At 43.7% G+C, this 22,255-nt stretch overlaps 10 protein-coding genes across 10 annotated transcripts; 6 read left to right on the top strand and 4 right to left on the bottom strand.

Moving 5' to 3' along the window:
• Positions 1-217: 217 nt before the first annotated feature.
• Positions 218-2,098, bottom strand: V865_008613 (uncharacterized protein; the record flags this gene model as incomplete). Its single annotated transcript, XM_066232347.1, has 3 exons — positions 218-298; positions 387-1,472; positions 1,547-2,098. The coding sequence occupies 3 exons, from the start codon at positions 2,096-2,098 to the stop codon at positions 218-220; spliced, it is 1,719 nt and encodes a 572-aa protein (XP_066088444.1).
• A 946-nt stretch (positions 2,099-3,044) lies between these two features.
• Positions 3,045-4,921, top strand: V865_008612 (serine-tRNA ligase; the record flags this gene model as incomplete). Its single annotated transcript, XM_066232346.1, has 4 exons — positions 3,045-3,078; positions 3,144-4,272; positions 4,373-4,466; positions 4,562-4,921. The coding sequence occupies 4 exons, from the start codon at positions 3,045-3,047 to the stop codon at positions 4,919-4,921; spliced, it is 1,617 nt and encodes a 538-aa protein (XP_066088443.1).
• Positions 4,922-6,715: 1,794 nt separating this feature from the next.
• V865_008611 (uncharacterized protein) lies at positions 6,716-8,989 on the top strand (the record flags this gene model as incomplete). The annotated part of the gene is made up of 5 exons (XM_066232345.1): positions 6,716-7,245; positions 7,351-7,536; positions 7,620-7,689; positions 7,778-8,752; positions 8,879-8,989. The coding sequence occupies 5 exons, from the start codon at positions 6,716-6,718 to the stop codon at positions 8,987-8,989; spliced, it is 1,872 nt and encodes a 623-aa protein (XP_066088442.1).
• Positions 8,990-9,408: 419 nt separating this feature from the next.
• Positions 9,409-9,934, bottom strand: V865_008610 (histone H2A; the record flags this gene model as incomplete). Its single annotated transcript, XM_066232344.1, has 3 exons — positions 9,409-9,632; positions 9,701-9,796; positions 9,859-9,934. 3 exons carry the CDS (start codon positions 9,932-9,934, stop codon positions 9,409-9,411), a joined length of 396 nt encoding a protein of 131 aa, XP_066088441.1.
• Positions 9,935-10,603: 669 nt separating this feature from the next.
• V865_008609 (histone H2B) lies at positions 10,604-11,176 on the top strand (the record flags this gene model as incomplete). Its single annotated transcript, XM_066232343.1, has 3 exons — positions 10,604-10,687; positions 10,765-10,886; positions 10,963-11,176. The coding sequence occupies 3 exons, from the start codon at positions 10,604-10,606 to the stop codon at positions 11,174-11,176; spliced, it is 420 nt and encodes a 139-aa protein (XP_066088440.1).
• Positions 11,177-12,836: 1,660 nt separating this feature from the next.
• V865_008608 (uncharacterized protein) lies at positions 12,837-13,536 on the top strand (the record flags this gene model as incomplete). The annotated part of the gene is made up of 4 exons (XM_066232342.1): positions 12,837-12,906; positions 13,005-13,085; positions 13,161-13,223; positions 13,304-13,536. The coding sequence occupies 4 exons, from the start codon at positions 12,837-12,839 to the stop codon at positions 13,534-13,536; spliced, it is 447 nt and encodes a 148-aa protein (XP_066088439.1).
• A 1,181-nt stretch (positions 13,537-14,717) lies between these two features.
• V865_008607 (histone H3) lies at positions 14,718-15,290 on the top strand (the record flags this gene model as incomplete). The annotated part of the gene is made up of 3 exons (XM_066232341.1): positions 14,718-14,778; positions 14,863-14,977; positions 15,050-15,290. 3 exons carry the CDS (start codon positions 14,718-14,720, stop codon positions 15,288-15,290), a joined length of 417 nt encoding a protein of 138 aa, XP_066088438.1.
• A 500-nt stretch (positions 15,291-15,790) lies between these two features.
• On the top strand, positions 15,791-18,541 carry V865_008606 (uncharacterized protein; the record flags this gene model as incomplete). Its single annotated transcript, XM_066232340.1, has 3 exons — positions 15,791-17,100; positions 17,249-17,481; positions 17,823-18,541. The coding sequence occupies 3 exons, from the start codon at positions 15,791-15,793 to the stop codon at positions 18,539-18,541; spliced, it is 2,262 nt and encodes a 753-aa protein (XP_066088437.1).
• Positions 18,542-18,786: 245 nt separating this feature from the next.
• On the bottom strand, positions 18,787-19,561 carry V865_008605 (uncharacterized protein; the record flags this gene model as incomplete). Its single annotated transcript, XM_066232339.1, has 4 exons — positions 18,787-18,951; positions 19,083-19,163; positions 19,305-19,402; positions 19,501-19,561. The coding sequence occupies 4 exons, from the start codon at positions 19,559-19,561 to the stop codon at positions 18,787-18,789; spliced, it is 405 nt and encodes a 134-aa protein (XP_066088436.1).
• A 391-nt stretch (positions 19,562-19,952) lies between these two features.
• V865_008604 (uncharacterized protein) lies at positions 19,953-21,929 on the bottom strand (the record flags this gene model as incomplete). Its single annotated transcript, XM_066232338.1, has 8 exons — positions 19,953-20,096; positions 20,179-20,355; positions 20,440-20,708; positions 20,801-20,968; positions 21,070-21,249; positions 21,333-21,571; positions 21,656-21,717; positions 21,795-21,929. The coding sequence occupies 8 exons, from the start codon at positions 21,927-21,929 to the stop codon at positions 19,953-19,955; spliced, it is 1,374 nt and encodes a 457-aa protein (XP_066088435.1).
• Between the last annotated feature and the right edge of the window lie 326 nt (positions 21,930-22,255).

Here is a 22,255-nt window from a genome sequence, read left to right as displayed (position 1 = left end):
GGGTTTCACAAAAGATTCTTCCTTCTTAGAAAGATGATTTTGTAATTATTTGGTACTCAGTCATAGTCCTTGGAGTGTAACACCTTGTTCAGTCTCTACTCTTTACTTTTTCATCGTGTTGTGATGAAAGTCAAGTCTGAGTTTTCTTTCTTTTCCCACATCTTATACCCCTCACAATGAAATATGATACTGTTGAGCTTTGATTCGTTCGATCCAATCATATTCCACTTAACAACTGATTTTGATTCCCATTGTCATTATCTATATCCTTCTTAGCTAAAAGTTTAGCGTAATGTTGCTATTGATCAAGCAAGCCAAAAGCTTATCAGCTATACATCTCGATAAAATGAACAATATCATATTGACGATGGGGTAAGTTTACTCACCCCACATAAATCACACAGACTATTAGGTCCATCCGGACCCCTCATCCATTCGGTGGTCACATTACATCCACACCCGTGACATCGAGTTATCACCACTGAAGTTGTGTCGGTTTGATCATTGCAATTGTTGTTGTTACTATTGAATATATCCATCGATGTATAATTGTTATTACCGTTTCCATTCGCACCACCGTTATATTGTGTTTGTGATTGATAAGGAATATGGGTGGTGTGATCTGAGAATTGCGATTGGAAAATATTACTATCATTGTTGTTGTTGTTGTTGGTGGTGGTGTGAGACAACAAGGTTGATACTTCCGTTAACATACCCAACGAATCCATTGGATTGGGTTGTTGGTGATAAGGTGAATACTGCTGATGAGGAGGTTGAAGTTGAGTAGGTGGATGTTGAGGATATTCATATTCATATCCATGTCGATTGCTATGACCATAGTCGTAATTATGATGATGATGATGATGATGATGATGATTATTATCATGATGGTGATGATGGTGGTGTTGATGCTGCGTTTGTTGCTGCGTTTGTTGCTGGTGATGTTGGTGGTGAGGATGAGGTAAATGATGTGAATACGGTGATTGTGATTGTGATTGTGATTGCGATGGAGAAAGTTCATAAACCCTTGTACCAGAGGATGGTAAATTCTTCTTCACCCTTTCCTTTTCTTTCTCCTTTTCCTTCTCTTTATCCACTTCACCCGCCTGACCGGTCTTCGACTGACCTTGAGCCGCAGCTTGAGCCTGAGCCTGAGCCTGAGCCTGAGCTTGGGCTTTAGCAATCAAAGCGTCCCTCCTCTTCCTGATGATTTCCATCTCCTTCTCCGCCGGCGTCATATCTTCCACCTTCTTCTTCCTGGTCGCTCGAGAAGGTACGAAAGGTTTGTCGAACTCTGCTTTCAAGTTTGGATGGACATACGGTGGGAGTGAGACGAGGATGGTGTGTATAAGGGAAGATAGCTTGGCGAATCGGGTGAGCAGGTATGGAGGTGGGGGAGAAGGTTGAGTACGCTGAGGTGAAGGAATGAAAGGTTGGAGCAGGGATAGTATCTCGGATATATATACTTTGAGCTGTACGAGTATAAGGGAGATATAGAGTCAGTTATGTATGATGTATACGTATGACTGGGTAAGGTCGTATTCACCGCTTCCTTCTCTTTCTCCACATCCACATCATTGACCTGATCGTTCCCATTCAACCCTGCTCCCAAACCCAACCATAACCTCCTCATCACTTCTTTCTCTAGTTCTTCGGATTTCCAATCATTGTCGTTATCATTCACACCCTCTAGGTACTGTTCTTCCACTTTGACCTGCACCTCTGCGCTCTCTTTCGTCTTTCCTTTTCCGCTGAGCATGAATGGTGGAAGACCAGTTTCAGCTGGAGGAGGGAGGTCAAAAGGTGTAGGTAAGATTGCGTTTTGGGGCTGATGCCATGGTGGGTGTGATAATATCCTAGATATTGATTCGTCGTGTGCCTGACCTTGAGGATGAGGGTCAATGGTCAAATGAGGTGTCCATAGTGATGATGATGAGGATGAGGATGAGGGTTGTTGTTGAGTCTGGGTTGGATATCCCATTTCATTGAGGTTGATATTGATGTTGATATCGTTCATCGTACTCGATGATGAAGATGATGATGGGTTGTTATTGATATAAGGATATTCCTGTTGATAGGATACAGGGTAAGGCCACATGTTGTATGAAGAGATCAGATCTGGGTTGGGTTGGGTTGGGTGGATGACTTGATGCGCTATGATCCCCGTCGGTCGCATTGACCTGCTCCCTGATGTCGGAGGTCGGAGGTCGGAGGTCGGAGGTCGGGGATGGGCCCGTGTTGTTAATGACTAATCACTATTAATGAAATGATGTTGATCCTGTGATTAAGCTTGTTTATGGACCATATGGTACCGCAGTGTATTTGACAGAATGAGATCGGGCAAGAGAAAGAGCAAAGAAAGAGATGTGAGATGTTGCCGTAAAATGTCGATCTTCTCTCTTTCGATCTGTTTGGGTAATAATAATATTGGGTGATTGGTGTTATGGCGTCGGCCTGGGCGATTGGTCCCTTATCCTTGAGCTGTGTCTGAGGCGATCAATCAATATACTGCTATAGCCTATTCTGATATATGTGGTCGTTCACAGATAGATGGTGTATGGGATCTTAGGAATGTTGTACATGCAGATCATCCACCCCCATTCCTTCAACTTATTCACTATCTTAGCTTACCTAGTTTAGCTTGATCTTACGGATGTTTTACCACACCAGATCTCAAGGGCTAGGCCAGGAGCATACCAAATACAGATCTCAGTTACTCACATACCGCAAATGCAATTAGGCGGGTGTAGTGCGGGCTATGCGAAAACTCGATACCAGAGCATCATATGCATGTACTCTACTGGTTGATGTTGATTCACCTGATGCTGTGTGTGAGTGAACAGACAATCTTGCAGTATGGGAATTATCGTACTATGCATAGCAGCTGCAAGGGACGGTGAGAGTGAGAGTACGACCAGTTCCGTCGGAGCAATCCGCTTATCCCATCCATGCATTCGCGACCAACAGAAAAAGTTGAGTTGAGTGATATGTTCGATGTTCGATCGTCTGAACATGCCTGCGAGATCCTTCACGAACGACTGATCATGAGGTCCACCCGCATACGGCAGATAGCAAGTGGTAAGTCACGTAGACCCAGTGACACATGTATGACGATATTAATGGTTGTCATACCATTTCTCCAGTCCGTCAATATCGTCACTATGCTACCCAGACATCCCTCAAAGGACCACTTATAGGTGTCAAACCAAAATCACCCTCTTCTCCTTCTCCTTCTTCATCAACATCAACATCTGCATCTTTAGCATCATCGTCGTCCTTACCAAAACCGCGTCTGGACTATCACGACCTCCTATCTGATCCACAGCGTACTACCCTAAATGCCCTCCTTCGTAAATCCCCTTTACAACCCGATCACCTAGCTCATCTCGGACGTCTGCGTTCCACTCAACTCCTATTACTCCAAAAACTATCCACCATCAAATCGAAGCAGAAAGAAATTGGTAGTCTCATCAAGATTGGTTTAGGCGATACCGCCGAACTGAAAGAACAAGCCAAGAAGATCAAATCGAAAATCAAAGAGTATGAGATTAACTTGGGTGAAACTGAAAATGAATTATTAGACTTGGCTTTACTCTTACCTAACTTCTCACATCCCAATTCACCCCTTGGGTCAGAAGATAATGCCAAAACTATAGAAACGTTTGGTCCATCCGTATTAGAAGGACAGATAGAGGAAAGAAGGGATCATGTTGATTTTTGCAATCATTTCGATCTATTGGATAATCAAGCTTCCTCAAATACATCCGGATCATCTTGGCCCTATCTTAAAAGTATCTTAGCTCTGCTCGAACAATCCCTTATCAATTACTCTTTATCGATAGCTATAAAGAATGGTTTCACTCCGGTAATCCCACCAGATGTGATCAAAGAGGATATAGCTTGGAGATGTGGTTTTCAACCTCGTGATTCACTTTCCAACCCTTCAACTCAAACTTATCACCTAGCCCAGCCTGACAATTACCCTCAACAGCGGTTGTGTCTAGCAGGAACGAGTGAAATACCTCTAGCTGGGTTATTCGCTAATAGGTTATTCCACGAAGAGGATTTGCCGAAAAAGGTCGTAGGTGTTGGAAGAGCGTTCAGAGCAGAGGCTGGTGCCAGAGGATCAGACACTAGAGGATTGTATAGGGTACATCAGTTTACGAAAGTCGAATTGTTCGCTGTTACTGCTGAGAATGGAAGTGAGCAGATGATGGAGGAGATCAGAGAGGTGCAGAAGGAGATTGCACAAGGATTAGGATTGAGTGTAAGGTGAGTTGCATCGTAACGGAGCTCAACCCATCGGGGGAGAAGGAGTGTGCAGTACGAGAAGAAGCTGATAGAAGCTGATCGAAGATAATGACGTTATTAGGGTCCTGGATATGCCGACGGAAGAATTGGGCGCTTCGGCTCATAGGAAGTATGATATGGAAGCTTGGATGCCTGGGAGAGGCAAATGGGGAGAGGTGAGTGAGGTTATTCACATGAAGATGACATCTAGTTCTTCCGGAGATGACAACTTTTGTAAGATGACCGACACTGATGATACCGATTGTGGTAGATAACGTCCACATCAAATTGTACATCCTACCAATCACGTCGACTATCCATAACCTACCGACCATCTCCCACATCCCCCTCTTCATCTTCCTCTTCCTCTGGTCCAGGCGGAGAAGGAGATCTACCGATTCCACCATCCGAAATTCAAACTCAGCATAATGGACCATTACCTTTCGCACATACTTTGAACGGTACAGCCGCTGCTATACCCCGACTGATAGTGGCCCTGATCGAAAATGGAATAAGATTCAAGGATGATGAATATGATGGAGTGGATTTACCGAAGGTGTTAGAGAGGTTTTGGGTTGGTGGAAGAGAGTTTGGGGAGGGGAAGAGAAAAGGAAGTATAAGATGGGTATGAGTCAGGTGTATGGTAGACTTTCAATGCAACAATCGAGTTGTTGATAAGTGGTCTACATGGGATGTTGTGATGATATTCATGTTAATCCTCGGTCTGGGTTTGACCTGCCATCTTACTCGTCCTCATCCGATATGCGTGCTTCCTTTAAGGAGATAATAGGCATAGCTATCTCTCACGTACTGTCCCTTGATGTGGTGTGGCTTCTCTTCCTTGCTTCGCTTTGTCAGGCAGTCTGTGATCCACGTTAGAGTTTCAGCTCGCTGTACATGTGTGATTCTCGAACGTTAATTGAATCGCGAGGCACCTTCTTACACTATCTTCTTCCCTTTGTCGATCGGACATGGACACCGTCTCACCTACCATGAGCACTTCTAGGAAGAAGGGTCTCATATAAAGCTGCTCTATCGAGCCTATCTCGACCTTTTTTTTCTTTTTTTTTCTTATTTTCTTCCATTTATCAGCTAGTGAGACACAAATGTCACTAAGCCTTGCTGAAAATAATTCGATTTGGTTCGAAGCCTCTTCTCGACTTGACGGAATTTCATCGCAATTCACGACGTTGGTAGGTCTGCCCTTCGAAATGGTATAAAAGGACCTGGGACCTCTACTCATTGAAGAGAATTTGTCTGTCCTACTTGTACCCCTTGCTTTGTTATCTTTCCAAAACTTGATTCAACTGAACACATCCACAATGCCATTTTGGCCCTCAGGGAGAAGTAATCAGCCCCGCCGTCAGGAGAGTGTCAATTCTCAGATACGAGATACATGCTTCTACTGCAGTTCGGGTCCCGAGGCCTTGTCCAACCCCCGTGAAGAGGGTGGAGCCATTACTGTAGATTGCTCGACCTGTCGTAAACGTATCACTGTCTACACTGTCCCACAGGAGACTAGACTCGGACCCTATACGACTTTACCCTCTGATGCAGTTTGCGATACCTGCCGGGGTCGACGATGCTTCATGCGGTATCAGGATGGGTTTGCGGAATGTCATAGTGATACTTGTGGAGGGATTAGAAGATGTGTGATTCCTGGGCAGAACGCTGTGAGGCCTTCTTATCCCCATCTCGATCTGTATGAAGGCAAAAGATGACTAAAGATTCCGTATTGCATAAGCCAACAAACACTTCCAATCAAGGTGGACAAGATCAGGTGCAGCGCTCATTCGAGGCTGATACTCAGCCTCATGGACAAACATCAAGGAAATGGTGGTGAAGTCTCAGTGGCAGAAGGTAAGTTGACCGACCTCGCGACTAGCACTGTAATTCGACATATCGAGGGGTCATCAACCACTGACTCATTATCCTCCTCTGAAGAATTCAGCTAGAAGAGTATTTGACCGTGAGTTGACTTATAGCTCAGTCACAGTTGAGTTTAGACGTTGTAAATTCAAAAACTTGCTTCTTTTGTTTTTCTTGTTTTCTTTCCTTACGAAAAGTATATACCATATCCGGTATCGATGGATCAGATGATTATCTTATAGTTGGCTTTGTGGGCTTTTGCATCCTCCAGACTGCACATTACTAGAAATCGTGATGCTTGAGTATTCTTTATTCTGTTACATGAGTTAGAGGGACCCAGGGACCTCATGTTGCGAATGATTGTTTGCCACCCATACAAACTGAATTGGCGGATATGTCCGCCTTAACGCCTGTTCATGATTTTTCAAAAATTCAAGTGAACAACTTGACAAGCTGATGTTTTGCGAGATATCATCAACATTCATCATCCATACATGGGATCAACGGAGTGTCCCTTCCACTGTAATTAGCTGACCCGAGCGACATATCAGTCAATATGGACGCTCTTCTCGCTTCCGCCGGTCCATTACCTACCAAAAAGCAAAATTACAAAGGTAAACAATCCTCTACCTACAACAAGAAATCCGGTCCAACATCCCATCAAACCATCCCTCGAGCAGATGGTTCATCTATCGATCCATCCTTACATTCCATCCTTTCTTCTACCCGTATTCCAGCGGGGTTTCATCAATCGAATTTAGCTAGTGGATCCGGCTCAGCACCTATCAAACCTGATAGCTCGATCAGTAGGATACAAGATAAGAAATTACGATCTAAACTTGCAAGACAGGATGTAACGCACAAACAAGCCAAATCAGATAGACAGGATGTCAACGAATGGTTGAATAAGGCTATATCGGGTGATAAAGGTGGGATCGAAGTGGATGAAGAACTAGGAGAGAAAACTTGGAGGGTTAAACAGAGTGAGATTAGTGATTCGGTGGGTGTTGGGTCGAAAGGGAAGAAATTTGATTTGAAGTTTGAAGGGATGGGCAGTTATAAAGTGGATTACACGAGGAATGGAAGGTGAGTTGGATTACTTCATGACAGATGATATTATCCCTCTGTCCTGGTGGATACTTAATTACCATCTTAGATGTTTCTGAGCTGATGTTTATCACTCCCTCTCAGATACCTTGCTATAGCCTCATCGAAAGGACACGTCGCAACCTTTGATTGGCAAGCAGGTAAACTCCATTCGGAGATACAACTAAAAGAATCAATAAGAGATATAAAGTTTTTACACTCGCAAGATTTCTATGCTGTCGCTCAGAAGAAATACGTTTTTATATATGATCAGAATGGTGTTGAATTACAGTGAGTTGGAAGAATTGATTGATTGGAATATATGCGATGAATGAGAGATGTAACATCTGACAAAGCTGACTTCTTATTCGTAGTAAACTGAAACAGCATATAGACCCTACGCATATGGAATTTCTACCTTATCACTATCTGCTAGCTACTGTTGTGAGTATTCCACGCCTGTTCCTCCCTATCACTACACTCGTAGGATTCATCTACGAGTACACGATGCTAAATCAACTTGAAATCATAGGGCCACGCAGGATACCTAAAATACCACGACACATCTACCGGAGTGATGCTCACGCAAATACCCTCCCATCTCGGTTCACCTCATTCCATGGCCCAAAATCCCCATTCTGCAATTATCCATCTGGGTCATGCCAACGGTACCATGACGCTTTGGTCACCTAACATGACCACACCGCATGTCAAGCTACTTGCTCATCGTGGACCCGTGAACGGTATTGCTGTCGATCCAAGTGAGACCAGTGCCGGGAGATACGTAGCTACAAGTGGGATGGACGGTGTAGTGAAAATTTGGGATGGGAGGATGTGGGGTAAAGAAGTTCGTTCTTGGCATGTTAGAAACCAAGTGACCACATTGGGTTATTCAGGTATGGGAATGTTATCCGTCGGTGGGAAATCAGGTGTGACCGTCTATCGAGATTTACATTCTGGAAATATCCAACATACACCTACACCTTATCTTACACTTCCTCTACCATCGCTCACCGCCTCTTCCGTCAAATTCTGTCCGTTCGATGATCTACTATGTGTTGGACATGAAAAGGGTATATCATCATTGTTGGTTCCTGGATCTGGTGAACCCAACTTTGATTCTAACGAGGCGGACTTGTATGAGACGTATTCAAGAAAGAGAGAAAGAGATGTTAGAGGATTGTTGGAGAAGATTAAACCTGAGTTGATTACGCTCGATACGGATTTCCTGGGACATATCAATGAATCCAGAGGTGGAGAGACGTTCGAAGAGAGGAACTCAAGGAGTTATAGACAACTTGGAAGATTAGAGAGACTGAGAGTGGATGGGAAAGCGGATGAACCTCAAAACCAACTTGAGGATGAAGATGAAGAAGGGGAAGGGGAAGGTGGAGAAGGGGAGACGACACAGAAAGAAAAGGTGAAAAGAAAGATGAAAGGGAAAGGAGGAAGTACGAGTAGGTATCTCAGGAAGAAACAGAAGAAGAATATAGTCGATAATAGCTTGGTGAGTTGGATCGGATCAGTCTTACTATACTTATCTCTCCCGTCCCTAGCTCGTCATCAGATGATCATCTACTTGGTGGATCGAATGTAAAGGTGCTGATTCTTTTTCTCTTCTCATGCACTATAGCTCGCTATGAAAGCCAAAGTTGCTGCTCAGAAGAAAGCTGAAGATACCAGACGTAAGATCGCTAAGGGTGAGATCGTCAAGGAAACGGGTGCTCTGGCTAGGTTTGGGTAGATCACTTGACGTTGTTAGATAGGATGTGTAGAGATATTGTATGCATTAATATATATATATACATACCATCTATATGGGATTGATCAAACGTACATCAATCAGATGATCATTTGGCGAAGAATATGATCGGCAGGTGCATCTTGTATATGGATGAGCTGATCGATTGAAGGGGACCATGGTACATGAGCAGAAGCCAAGCGTAAGTCGATAAAGACAGTGTTATGCTTGCTATAAAGTGGTATTTATTGTGCAGTCATTGACGCTAGTAACGGTATCAGTGCAACGAATGATCGTATTGTTATTGTGACAGTGAACTGCATCTCGCAGAAATCAAATAAGAACTAGCGAAAACGAAGTATGAATATAAAAATATGGCAGTGTACGAAATAAGAAAGCTATAGATGGTACTATGAAACCATTTATACTTCTTGAGAAGCCTTGGCCTTTCCTTTGGTCTTGGCTGGGAGGAGTTCGGCCATGATGTGAGGAAGGACACCACCTTGAGAGATGACGACTGAACCGAGCAATTTGTTTAATTCTTCATCGTTTCGGACGGCGAGTTGCAAGTGTCTGGGGACGATACGAGATTTCTTGTTGTCTCGGGCGGCGTTACCGGCCAATTCGAGGATTTCAGCGGCGAGATCTATCGAAGTGGAAACAACCTATCAGCTGATGTTCAATGGGTAAGGAGTGTATAAGGGAAGAACTCACATTCAAGGACGGCAGCGAGGTAGACGGGAGCACCGGATCCAACTCGTTGGGCGTAGTTACCTCTCTTCAAAAGTCTGTGGATACGACCGACAGGGACTAAGTGATGAACAATGATGGTCAGTTGAATGTTCCGAGGTAAAGGAAGGAAGAGAACTCACATTGAAGACCGGCCTTGGAAGATCGGGAAGAGGATTTAGTTTCGGAAGAGGACTTTCCTTTACCACCGGAAGACATTGTTGATAAGTTTGTTGGTTGGGGTTTGGTTGGGTGAAGTTGTAAAGAGTTGAAGTGCTTTGGATTGGTTGCTTTGTGGATGAGGGAAGAGAGATGGAAAGTAGAAACCGAGTTGGGGGTATTTAAATGTCTGTCACTCGGATTCCTCTGCTACTGTATTGGTGTGTGTTGTACTAGGTTGCGTACGGTGGGTGATAGGTTAGGATGTAATCATCTTCTGTTACCCTGGATCAACATAAACTTACACGCCATCCACATATCAGACGTGTCATAAGAAATCACAAGGAAAGTGATGACATGGACACTTAAATCGTGACGTCTGTGATTCGGCGTTATTTTTGGTCTGTTTATTGCCAATTTACTCAAAAGTGATGATGTAACGAGCTGAAATCGTTATGCGTCTCTTTTGATCAGTGGGAAATGACCACGCCACTTGTTGATTTCATCACCCTACAGCATAACACACACCCTGCTTACCCTGACACCGTACCAACACGTATACCATCTTACATTACACTAAGCATTACACTTTGATACATTTATAAAGACCAACCCAAACTTCGTTCTTCTCAACTTTCCCTTCTCTCATCAACTCAACGACTCAACCCAATCTTATCAAACCTTTTCAACTCAAACAACCAAACCCAACCAAACCAACACTCAATCACAATGGCTCCTAAATCCGTCGCTTCCAAAGCTCCTGCTTCTCAAGCTTCCAAAGCTCCCGCTGCCGCTTCCAAGGCTCCTGCCAAGGTGAGTTAACTCTCTCTTCCTTCTGTTCTCTTCCTTCGATCGTAACTTGTACTGATATATTCTTCACTTTACCTCAGGCCGCTAAATCCACTGCCCCCGCTAAGGAAGGTGGTAAGAAGAGATCCAAGAAGAGGGTTGAATCTTACTCTTCTTACATCTACAAGGTACTTAAGCAAGTCCACCCCGACACCGGTATCTCGTGAGTTTCTTCTCGCATCCTTCTCGCTTTAGTCTTGTTTTCGTCGCTGACTTGGTCTCGTTCTTTCCTTGAATAGAAACAAAGCTATGGCTATCTTGAACTCCTTCGTCTCCGATATCTTCGAGCGAATCGCCTCTGAAGCTTCCAAACTCGCTTCTTACAACCACCGATCCACCATCTCATCCCGAGAGATCCAAACTGCCGTCCGACTTATCCTCCCCGGAGAACTCTCCAAGCACGCCATCTCCGAAGGTACCAAGGCCGTCACCAAGTACTCTTCCTCCAAATAAACTATTCTCTCATAGTTATCTGGTAGTGATTTGTATTTGATCTTTATATTCTTTCGTATCTGTGTTATGTTCCCGTAGCACAACCTTTTATATACTTCGTCTTCGCTAGTTCACTTGACATGAATTGTCCTGTTCACGATACTATCTGTTGCAGCTGCATTACTTTTCATTGATCGCATTGTTTGCATCTTACATTGACCTCATTGACTACTTTGCATCTTTCTTTCGTCGATTTCTTGGTGCAGGATAAGTTATACATCTGTGGTATGAGATGTTTGACTTGACCCTCTCACGCGTCGCTCGCAGGACATTAGGCAACGAATCCCCAGCCATTCTACCTTCATGTGTTTATCATGTTACTCGTAATGTTCTCTCATCTGGAAGTAAATATCGATACAAAGCGTATGAATGGGAATGTGGATTCAAAATTATTGTATGATGATTGATTGACATGCAGAAGTACAAAATGGTACAATCGATTGTGCGATGAAATGTAGACAAGTATCAAGATACTTTGTATCTTTCTCATCTTGGTCTTATTGGGAGAGACAGATTTATCGAGATCCTTCACTGATATAGGTGGAGAGTATGATAGGAGATACTCACAGATAATGACGAATGAAGAGACTGTTAATTTGCTAACGAATGTCGTGTTGATACCCCCTTAGACTCAGGTATCCTTTGCACCAGCTACCGTGCGAGCGTAAATACAACGTCTGGAAAAGATACTCGAGCTGCACGAGATAGATTCGGACATCATTCTGACATTGCTTTGAATTTCAAGGATTGTTGATCAGTGATGTCTCGATATGAGTTGACAACTTGACGATGAGGATTATTGTTCTGAACTTTCATTCCAGGAGATTGATTCAATGATATCGATGTATCGACGTATCGTCGTATCATATGAGAGTGGTATACCATTGATGGTCAAGACGTCATGATTAGACATCAGTGCATAGTATAGTTAGTATCTCACTTGGTTATTGAAGTGGTAAAACGATTACAAAAGGTGTCTTGCTCATTTGCACGATAGACTGCCAATCGATCTGCTTGTTGGTCCAGTTAAGTAAATGTTACGGACGATTATCAAGCAATTGAGTGGAACTGCGGAGGGTGATATTACTCTTGTTCAGAATCAATAGAGAGATCATGTCTTTCCTGACGGGCTGACCCTATTCTACCTGTTAGCTCTACTGTGTATATCTAGCACCGTTAACCTTGGTATCCTAGAGGTGTATACCTTCCTTACTCATCCAAGGTCGGTATCATAATACGTCATCCATCCTTTGGTCCTTTGGCCCGTTGGATCAATCACAGAAACAGAAGGATGATCGGTACTCTCTTGTATTTTTTTCTCTGCATCATGTGTAACGGTCTGTGCGTAGGTTGCAATGATGATGGTGAACGAGTTGACTGTATTCCCAGTAAAGTTGACTGGACTGGTACCATGTCCATGTATATATAAACTGCAATCTCTCACCTCTTCTCGGCTCCTTTTTGATTCTCTTTCTCTTTCTCAGTACGGATATACGATAAGACAAACGAACATAAAAACACTCTCCACTAATATCTAGTCGATCACTACCCACTACCTCCGTTCGTTGTCTTACCCCCACTCCCAATACCTCTCATCCTTCTTACTCGAATCAAACGAACGATGCCAGGTAAATCTTCTGATGGTTCTGCTGGGAAAGGACACGGTAGATCCTTGAAAGCTGGTATCACCTGTGAGTGGAGACAGCTTTACTGTCATTTCAACCAACCAGATTACATATTGTCGTATGTAAGAAATCATTTATCTGATCCTTTACTGTCACACCGCCAGTCCCCGTTGGACGTATACATCGATATCTGAAACGAGGTCGATATGCCGAACGAGTCGGGAGTGGTGCTGCCATCTATATGGGTGAGTCAGAGCATCAGCTATTCCCATTCTATCCAACACGTGCGGTATTAATCGCTGTAAGCTTCCATAACGTAGCTGCCGTACTGGAATACCTCGTCGCCGAAATTGTTGAAGTAGCTGGAGATGTCACTCGGAACTGTGAGTAATCATGCTTCTTCTCTTCACGCCTATGTGACCGGCTCAAACTGACTGCAAATGCTTTCATCTTGTATTATTAGTCAAGAAAGCACGTATCACACCTAGACATATACAGCTTGCCGTACAATTATTTGAAAGAGTCACAATTGCTGAAGGTGGTGTAATTCCCTTGGACCCGAAAGAGCTCGGGAAAAAGAAGAATAAGAGTAAGAGCAAAAAGAGGAACTCTCAATCGACCGCCACGACTACCGATAATGTACTCGAAGAAAGTGGTCCAGGTAAGTCTGCTTCAATCTCACATGGTAAATTATGATTGGTGAGCTGACGTTATACTCCTCTCAACAATGTAATCAGCTTAATGTCACTCAGATACACTTTTCATCACGATGACACGACATTCAACAATGGGATGTAACGACGATCAACGCCAACGATACGATATTGGAAACCCTGACGAACTGTACGAACAACTTTCAAAAGATTCTCTATGAGTCATGTTCTCATGTCCGACAATTGATTTTCTTCACATATTTCTTTATATATCTTCAATCACTCATCAAGCCAGTCCCATCCATGAACATTATTGTACAATATTCTACAGCTATCCTCTCATTCCATGTTTTCATTCATGACTTTGACTTTGACTCATCCCCTTCATCATTTCAAGAACATCTGGTCAACGATCAAAAGCCAAGATTCGTCTCCCGGTTGTCACCCTTTTGGTCGTAGATCAGGTTCATCAGCGGTATATATAGTATTCATGTCATCATGCAACGTTGTATATACATGTCATTAGCCATTTCACGATAAGTCACCTTCGGTCTGAGTAGCATCCATCACAGACAATCATCTGCCACTCCTCATACTCGAGACGATCGAGATGATCATGTCAGGCTTGCGAAGCTTAAACCTAGTCTTATCGACCAACTTAGGCAAGTCCAAAGTGAGGGCCTAAGATCCACGTGCATCCCATGCGTATGCTACTCGAGCATTGTCCCATCATCCTGCTGATTCCCATTATCACCGTTCACATCTCTTTGCATAGTAAACAGAGGTTGTTTGGTGTCTGGCGTTGTCACATCAAGAGGGTGCAATGCATCAAAGGATGAGAAAAGAAATCAATCATTCGATCGATCAAAACGCCGCGGTGATTTGGTTCATTTGTGATTTTTGATCTTGACGCGTTGTAAGATCAACAGATCAGTGAATGTCACGTGATGATCCAATCTCCGTATCAATCCTGGTGGTGATTCGGGTTGATCTTCGCGGAGTGATAACTAACACAAACAAAGTAACGATTTGTTTATGCTGGTATTGTGCATCGTCATAGGGTAATACGACAAGGAAGGGACAACAGAGAAATGTGAATACTTATAAAACCCCATCTCATCCTCTTCTCCTCCCCTTCTCTTCTTCTCATCCATCAATCAACCAATACAACTCGCACTTACTTTACTTTTCAAGTAACCAACCAACCCAAACCAATCAATCACAATGGCCCGAACCAAGCAAACCGCTAGAAAATCCACCGGTGGTAAAGCCCCAAGAAAGCAACGTGAGTGTCATACTCCATCATCACCCCATCATCATCATCGTGGTCTTCAGTGAATCATGAGCTGATATTGTATTATTCATTTAGTTGCTACCAAGGCTGCCCGAAAGCAAACCACCTCTGCCGCTGCCGGTGGTGTCAAGAAGCCCCACAGATACAGACCTGGTACCGTCGCTCTCCGAGAAATCAGAAGATACCAAAAGTGAGTTTGTCTCTACTTAACAGATATGATGTATGAGTTCATTGCTGACTTGGGCTCGCTTTACTCCTCTAGATCCACTGAACTCTTGATCCGAAAACTTCCTTTCCAACGATTAGTTAGAGAAATCGCCCAAGACTTCAAGACGGACTTGCGATTCCAATCTTCCGCCGTCTTGGCTTTACAAGAAGCTTCCGAAGCTTACCTCGTCTCCTTGTTCGAAGACACCAACTTGGCTGCCATCCACGCCAAGAGAGTTACCATCCAACCCAAGGATCTCCAACTCGCCCGAAGACTCCGAGGTGAACGATCATAAACATCTCCACCTGCCTTCTAGCTTAGGATAGGATGTTTTGTTTTGATAATCTTTCTTATATACCTTCGATTTGCTTATCTTTTTATTTGCCGGCGCATGATTTTTTGTAGTTGCTAGGAAAGGAAAGTATAACTTGTATATACTTTTGTAGTTGGATGACAGATGCAGCCAGGCCTTGATTCTTATATGTGATGCGTTTAATCGAGCAGCAGTCTCGATAGCAGAAAAAGTGATGTTTGATGGTCTAACGATGAGCAATGTACCTTTGATAGCGAGCTCGTAATCAAGTGATTCTGTAATGCTCATTACAAAATGCTCCACGCGTTTTGTAATGCAATTAGTAGCTGTGTTGACGTTTTTGATTTAATTTGATTCCGTATCAACTGCGAACAAACATTACGAGTAATCCTTTCGACATCTTCGCGTTTTGACAATCTCTATCTCTCCTTCATTTCTCTGTCGCTCAACCTCCAAAGCGTCAGTCGACTTCTCTTCCCGCGATGTCACGTACTCTCCCTCCCCAATCTGCTCTCTTCACCTCCACTTCAACCTCTCGACAAATCGCTCCTCTCCCTCACCAGCAGCAACATCAACAACAGCAATCACGCTGGACACCTTACAGTCCCAGTCCTATCGAACTCTACCCTTCACCTAAAAACCGCTTGTTCCTCTCGTTAAGATCAGGTATAGATGAAGAAGTAGATTATGCCCTGCCTAGGTTGGTAGTGGCGAGCTTTGACGAGGTGGAAAAATTCAAGTTGGAGACTTGGGTAGATAGCGTCGGGGCGTTGAAGGAATGGCCCGAGAAATGGTTGGAAGGTTTGGAATTGGAAGTTGCTCATGATCATCTACGTGAATCACGAAGACTCAAAGAGAAGCTTGGAGAGGATAATGGAGAAGAGGTGGTGGATTTAGATTTGGATTTGGCATTAAGTATCATACCATCTTGGACAATACCTCCATCAACTATCGACCGAGCGACAAACTCTTTACTTGTTCTGAGGAACGCTTCGTTCACTCACTCAAATGCCAAGATAATCTGTCGGACAAGTTTTCTTTCATTCCTCAATAGGTTTTTCACACTTCCACTTGACTTCTTATTGGAGTTAAGCTTGAAGTATCCCGAACCGATTCATCATATTTTGAATATCCTTCAATCAATTTTTCCATATTTGGCTGGACAACAGGAAAAACAACAACAAGATGAAATTCGAAATATGTTCAGTAAAGTTCTACCTTCTTTATTGGTCCATACGAGAGATTTGGCGATGATTCAGAATATCTTACCACTGTTGATACTTGGTTTAACCAATAATACTTATAGTCAATTTGATAATACCAATTTATCACAATTGATTGATCATTTATTAAACCTCATCATCTTACGTCCAACCCCAACGAGTACGAATACCACACCCCCCATATTGTTAGACCTCACTTTGGATTTGTTAATTTCGCTTTCACAAAATACCCTTTATGCCAAATCAATCTTACTCCATCAATCCTTTTCGGCCCATTTGAAGAATTTGGTGTATTTGTTGGAATATGGATCAAGACAGACTGTAGCGAATTGGGATAATCCATTATCACTTACTGGCAAAGTAGTTAGAAATCCTGCTTCGGATTATATAAGGATCGAAAATGCCTCGAAGAGAAGGAGGATGGAAAGAGATCAGAATCAAAGACAGATGGAAATTTTCGGTGGGGCAGGTGTTAAAAATGTCGATGTGGGTGATAAACCGCCGATATTGGAGAGAAGTACGAGGGAGAGGTTGTTTGCTATGAGGGAACCTAATAGGAGTATTGCCTGGTGAGTTCACTCTACTTGCTTGACGTCGAATGTTGAATTTGGCGCTGCATCTCATCCTGGGGGTCAAATCATCATCATACAATATTGATCATATCAACATCACAAAGGGAGACAAATGCTAATTATTGTATTTGTACCTCATAAATAGGATGCACGAAACCTTTGTCTATTCTTCGACCTCGCAACTCCTCCAAGTAACCTTCTGGCACGCATATCGCGATTTCTTCCAGAACCCCTCTACGGTCGATCCGCTATTGAGTGCGTCAGAGGTGATTAAGAATGTCACTGTTGCTTTCCCGGGTGCGATGGCGAAAGTGTGGATGGACGAAATGGGAGGTCAGAAATTTGTTATTGCGGGTATGGGATTTAGGAAAGGCAATGGTGAGTTTGGAATTTGTATCTTTTGGTCATGTATGGGGTGGGAGAGGAGAAGGGAGACGCGTGGGATAGAGAGGTGAGAGACCGAGAAGATATAGAGATGGGAGGGAGAAGGATAGATGATGGAGGAGGAGGTGAACGCGGCGAATATGGACGGGAGGAGGGCTGCGGGAGAGGGCCAGAAGACAGGGAGAGCAAGAAGGAAGAGGGATGGACGAACATCGCAAGCGGCGAGAGGACACACCACAGGAAGAGAGAGAGAATGAGGAGAAGAGGAATGCTGAAAGAATCACTGTACCCATAAGCGTGTAACAATGCTGACTGTCCTATACTTTGTTCTGCAGACGACCAAGAGCGATTCACCTGTCTATGGCAGAATTGCCCTACACCTCACTCATCCACCGATCCTGCAACTTTATTCTCTCATATCCAATCTACTCACCTCTCTACACCTCAGATATCATGCCGATGGGCTACCTGCTCCCACACACCATTCACCACCTCCCACCTCTTAACGCATCTTCCGATACTGCATCCTGCCCAAGTGCCCGAGGTGATCACCTCTCATGCAACTACACCTGACCATTCACTCTCTCAGTCAATCATCACCAATCGTGCGATACCACCTTTGGCTAAACCATTCAAATTGCATTTCCTAGGTCAGACTACCCCTTTAGATTCTCAGAAAAGACATCCGGTCGGTACGGCCTTCCTTGCCTCGTTGATCATACGTAATTTATCGAAATCGCTTCGAAGCGAGTTGAATCTGATCGATGGAGATTTGTTGAAAGAGAAAAGAGAGGAAAAGAAGAAACACCTCCTGGAAGAAAGGTTCGGCTTACCTATACCTGAGAATGTACTTAGGGAAGAAGAAGCTGAAGAGCAAGAGAATCTCAAGAATACGCAACAGCAGGATGAAGGTGAAGATGCAGAGTATGTAAAAGTACAATTGGAGAAAGCTAGGAATGCGTTTATGAGCGTTCAGGATAGGCTGCGGGATGTGGTGGAATGTAATATTAGTGGGTTGGCCAGTTATCTGGGTGATTCGTTGGGATGGTATTGAGAGGACAGTTACATGTATGGACTTTTGAGTATTTGAGAGAAATGATCTTGGATATGTGGGAATGGGATGAACGATCTTGATGAGATCTCATGATGATAAAATGCACATATAATATGATGTACAGTACCGCTTCCTTGTGCATTTGCGATGCATTCAGAATAATACGTGTTGTGAACCTGATGAGAACGAGTTTGAACGGATTGTGATTGATGCATGATCAAATCATCTGACATGGTTACACCCTTCTACAACTTCGCCTTGTATCCTGGTACAACCCCTACACACTCAATCTCCACATCCGTACCGAAAGGTAAAGAAGCTACACCGATACATGATCTGGCTGGTGCGGGGGAAGGTATTCTTTTGGAATAAGTTTCGTTCAATTCGGCGAAATTGTCATAGGATGTTATCTAATAAAACAAAAACATGAATACATTGTAAATAAATTTGTCAGTTCCTAGTCTTAATTCTGTATATAGCTCATATGCGATTGAAATGGTTGTCAGATTGAGTGATTGACCAAACCTCAATTGCGACTTACAAAGATATTAAATTTCACTGTATGTTCCAACGAACTTCCATGGGCTTTTAACACTTTATCTAAATTATCCATAATCTGGTTCTGACAAGATCGTAAAAATCGGTCAGCATCGCCTCTCTTATGCTTCTATCGCCCAGAGGATATCCCTGAATCCCGCGATCTATCGTATCTATCGTATGGAAGTGGAAATTGGACTCGACTCGATGTAGGGACACGACTCACCACTCTCTTACTTATTGAACCCTCTACCAACTTCCCATCAGGGGTAGCTCCAATCTGACCCGAACAATATACGAATCCGTTGGACAGTATCGCCGAGGCTGATCAGCGAAAGTAGTCAGCTGAAGCCCTCCTCTTTTATTGATGCGTACGTTTTTGCGTGTTTGCGATATGGGGATGTGCTTTGAAGACAACTCACAGAATACAGGTAAGGGAGCTGCGATACCTTCCACTTTGTTTGCTATTCTCTCCGAGGACATCTTATCTTTGTGCTTTTTGTTCTCAGGTATCTGATGGACGAGGGTGACGCTTGATATGATGTTTCACGAGGACTTGTGATAGAAATATGTTGAGAATTGGATTGCTACCATATATAGTACACGGTCGATGAGCTTGAGCTGAAAGATAAGCAGATGATATGTTCGGCAACTAAACTCATTTGCTCGTCACGTCCATCCGTGTATTAGCCGATTTACTCGCATGCATTCCAGTCCAAATCACATACTGCACCCAGAGAAGAGGGAGAGATAGTAGTGCAGACATGCATGCGACCCAACAGTATAAAGACCAAGGAACCTCTGCGGAGATCTAGACAAATGGGGAATTTGGAAAGCGACGGAGAGAAAAAGTATGATCGTAGTTGTATGAAATCTATGGGACGATCTTTTGACCTTGGGCGACATTCTTATATTCCTCTTGTTGGAGGACATATGCAAAGGCATTATCCAAAATATCTACACCTTCACGAATCTCATCTTCGGAGATAGTCAAGGGAGGAGCGATTCGGAAGGTTCCCTATTATACCCAACATACGAATTTAGCGATAATCCCTTCTTTCTTAGGAGATGTGTGAGGATAGTCAAGAAGATAGACTTACACCCATACCCTTGAGTTGAACTACATTACAGCTCAAACCAGTTTCCATCGCTCTAGCTGAGATGGCTGTACCCAACGAATCTGCAGGTTCCTTAGTCTCTGGGTCTAAGACGATCTCGATACCCATCATTAGACCTCTGCCTCTTACATCTCCGATACATGGGTATTTCTTTTGAAGCTATCAACACACCTCCATTTTCAGCTTCACTCTTTATAACATCCGGTATATAGGAGGCTTAAGTATGCAGAGTATATCACTCACGTTCAGCAAACATTCCTTGAGAACAGCACCTTTCCTCCTAGCCTGAGCTGGGAAATCATCCCTTTCTACAATTTCGCACACTTTCGCTCCGACCGCACATACCAGTGGGTCATTCAGGTGGGTGGTATAGTAGAAGAAACCCCGTTCGTTACATACTCTCTCGATCTCCTCGGAACAGATTGTAGCTCCTAGTGGAAGACCAGCTCCGAGAGTTTTGGAGAGAGTGAGAATGTCCGGGATTACGCCTTCATGTTGGAAAGCAAACATGTCTGTGTTAACCAAGGATAGATAGGTCAGCATTTCAAATCGGAAGAACAAGCCACTATCGCTGTCAAAGTTATCGTGAAGGACACGGACTTACCTCCAGTCCTGCCCATACCTGTTTGAGCCTCATCTACAATCAACAGCATGCCTCTCTTCTCACAATGTTTCTTCATTTCTTTCAAATATCCTTCAGGAAGAGTGATGATACCACCGGTAGATACGATAGGTTCGATGATCACACATGCCAAAGCTCCAGTACTTTGACCTGACAGGGATGAAGAAGCATTAGCATCATTTGATATCATTTAAATTATATCCTCCACCTCGGTACTTGGGCTGCAGTGGGCAGGACTCAGAATGACGTACAATCGATCAAAGACCATCCATACTCCAACTCTGACTTCCAATCGTAAGACCCATCTTCATGTCTGAACCTCGATCTATAAGCGTACGGAACTGGTAATGTGAAATTGCCAGGGAGTTGAGGTCCGTATCCCTTTCTTCCTACTGAGAAAGTTGCAGCTCCAGAACCGTGGGTCATACCGTCTGCTCTCCAGGTATCATACTATTGTTAGCTTCGGTCCCTAAAACGAAAGATGGAAAGATGGAAAGATGGAAGGAAGACATACGATAAGAAGCTGACAAGGAAACTACCTCATATCCACCTGTATACATCTTGGCGAGCTTCAAAGCACATTCGTTGGTCTCCGAACCTGTTGATAGGAACATGCATCGATTCAATTGAGGAGGAAGCATATTGGTCAATCTCTCTGCCAACTCGACGACAGGTTTAGTCACCATTGCTGAGAATATGTGATCGAGGTTACGCATCCCGTCGTCTACTACTTCACAGATCTCGGGATGACCACTGTGAAGTCGAGATGATTCTGATCAGCCCTTTGTTCATATGTTGATTTACGATCATGTACGATATGAAGTTGTATCCACTTACTGTCCGAGAAGTGAACTCATTTGTCCAGAAGTGAAATCCAAGATTCTCTTCCCATTGGCATCCTGAGAACCAGCCGAGATGAATGACGAGCGTGAGCAACCAATCTGTGGATGTGACGAGGAAAAGACATTGTACTCACCCACATCACCGTACCCTTCGCTTTGGTGACGATCACATTACTCCAACTTCCACCGTACCTTATCAGTTTCTGGGAAGATTTCCAGAACGCTTGGTCCTCTTCTTTAGAGATGGGTTGTTGAACAGCGGTGGGCATGTTGACTATGGGGATTAGTACTGGGAATGGCAATGGAAAAATTTCGAATTTCAAGATCTAAGAGAATCAAAAGCATGATCAAGACTTTACTTTATACCACACATCATTCCATCCTCTCTGTTATTGGCAAGCTAGCCAGTGCCCGAGATGCAGTACAGTGTATGGTACATACGCTATCGCCAAAGCGGTTGAATAGCATGATAGCCAAGCCATTGGAGTTGACCGATAAGGTCACTCACAAAATGTATGTAAACCAGTTGCCCGACAGACAACCGCTCGCGCAAGCTGAATTAAGGTTTACCGAGTTCAGGCTTCGGCGGGCGATA

Source organism: Kwoniella europaea, chromosome 3 (genome assembly GCF_036810445.1).
Source record: "Kwoniella europaea PYCC6329 chromosome 3, complete sequence".
NCBI lineage: Eukaryota > Fungi > Basidiomycota > Tremellomycetes > Tremellales > Cryptococcaceae > Kwoniella > Kwoniella europaea.
This window is presented reverse-complemented; position numbering and strand designations above follow the sequence as displayed.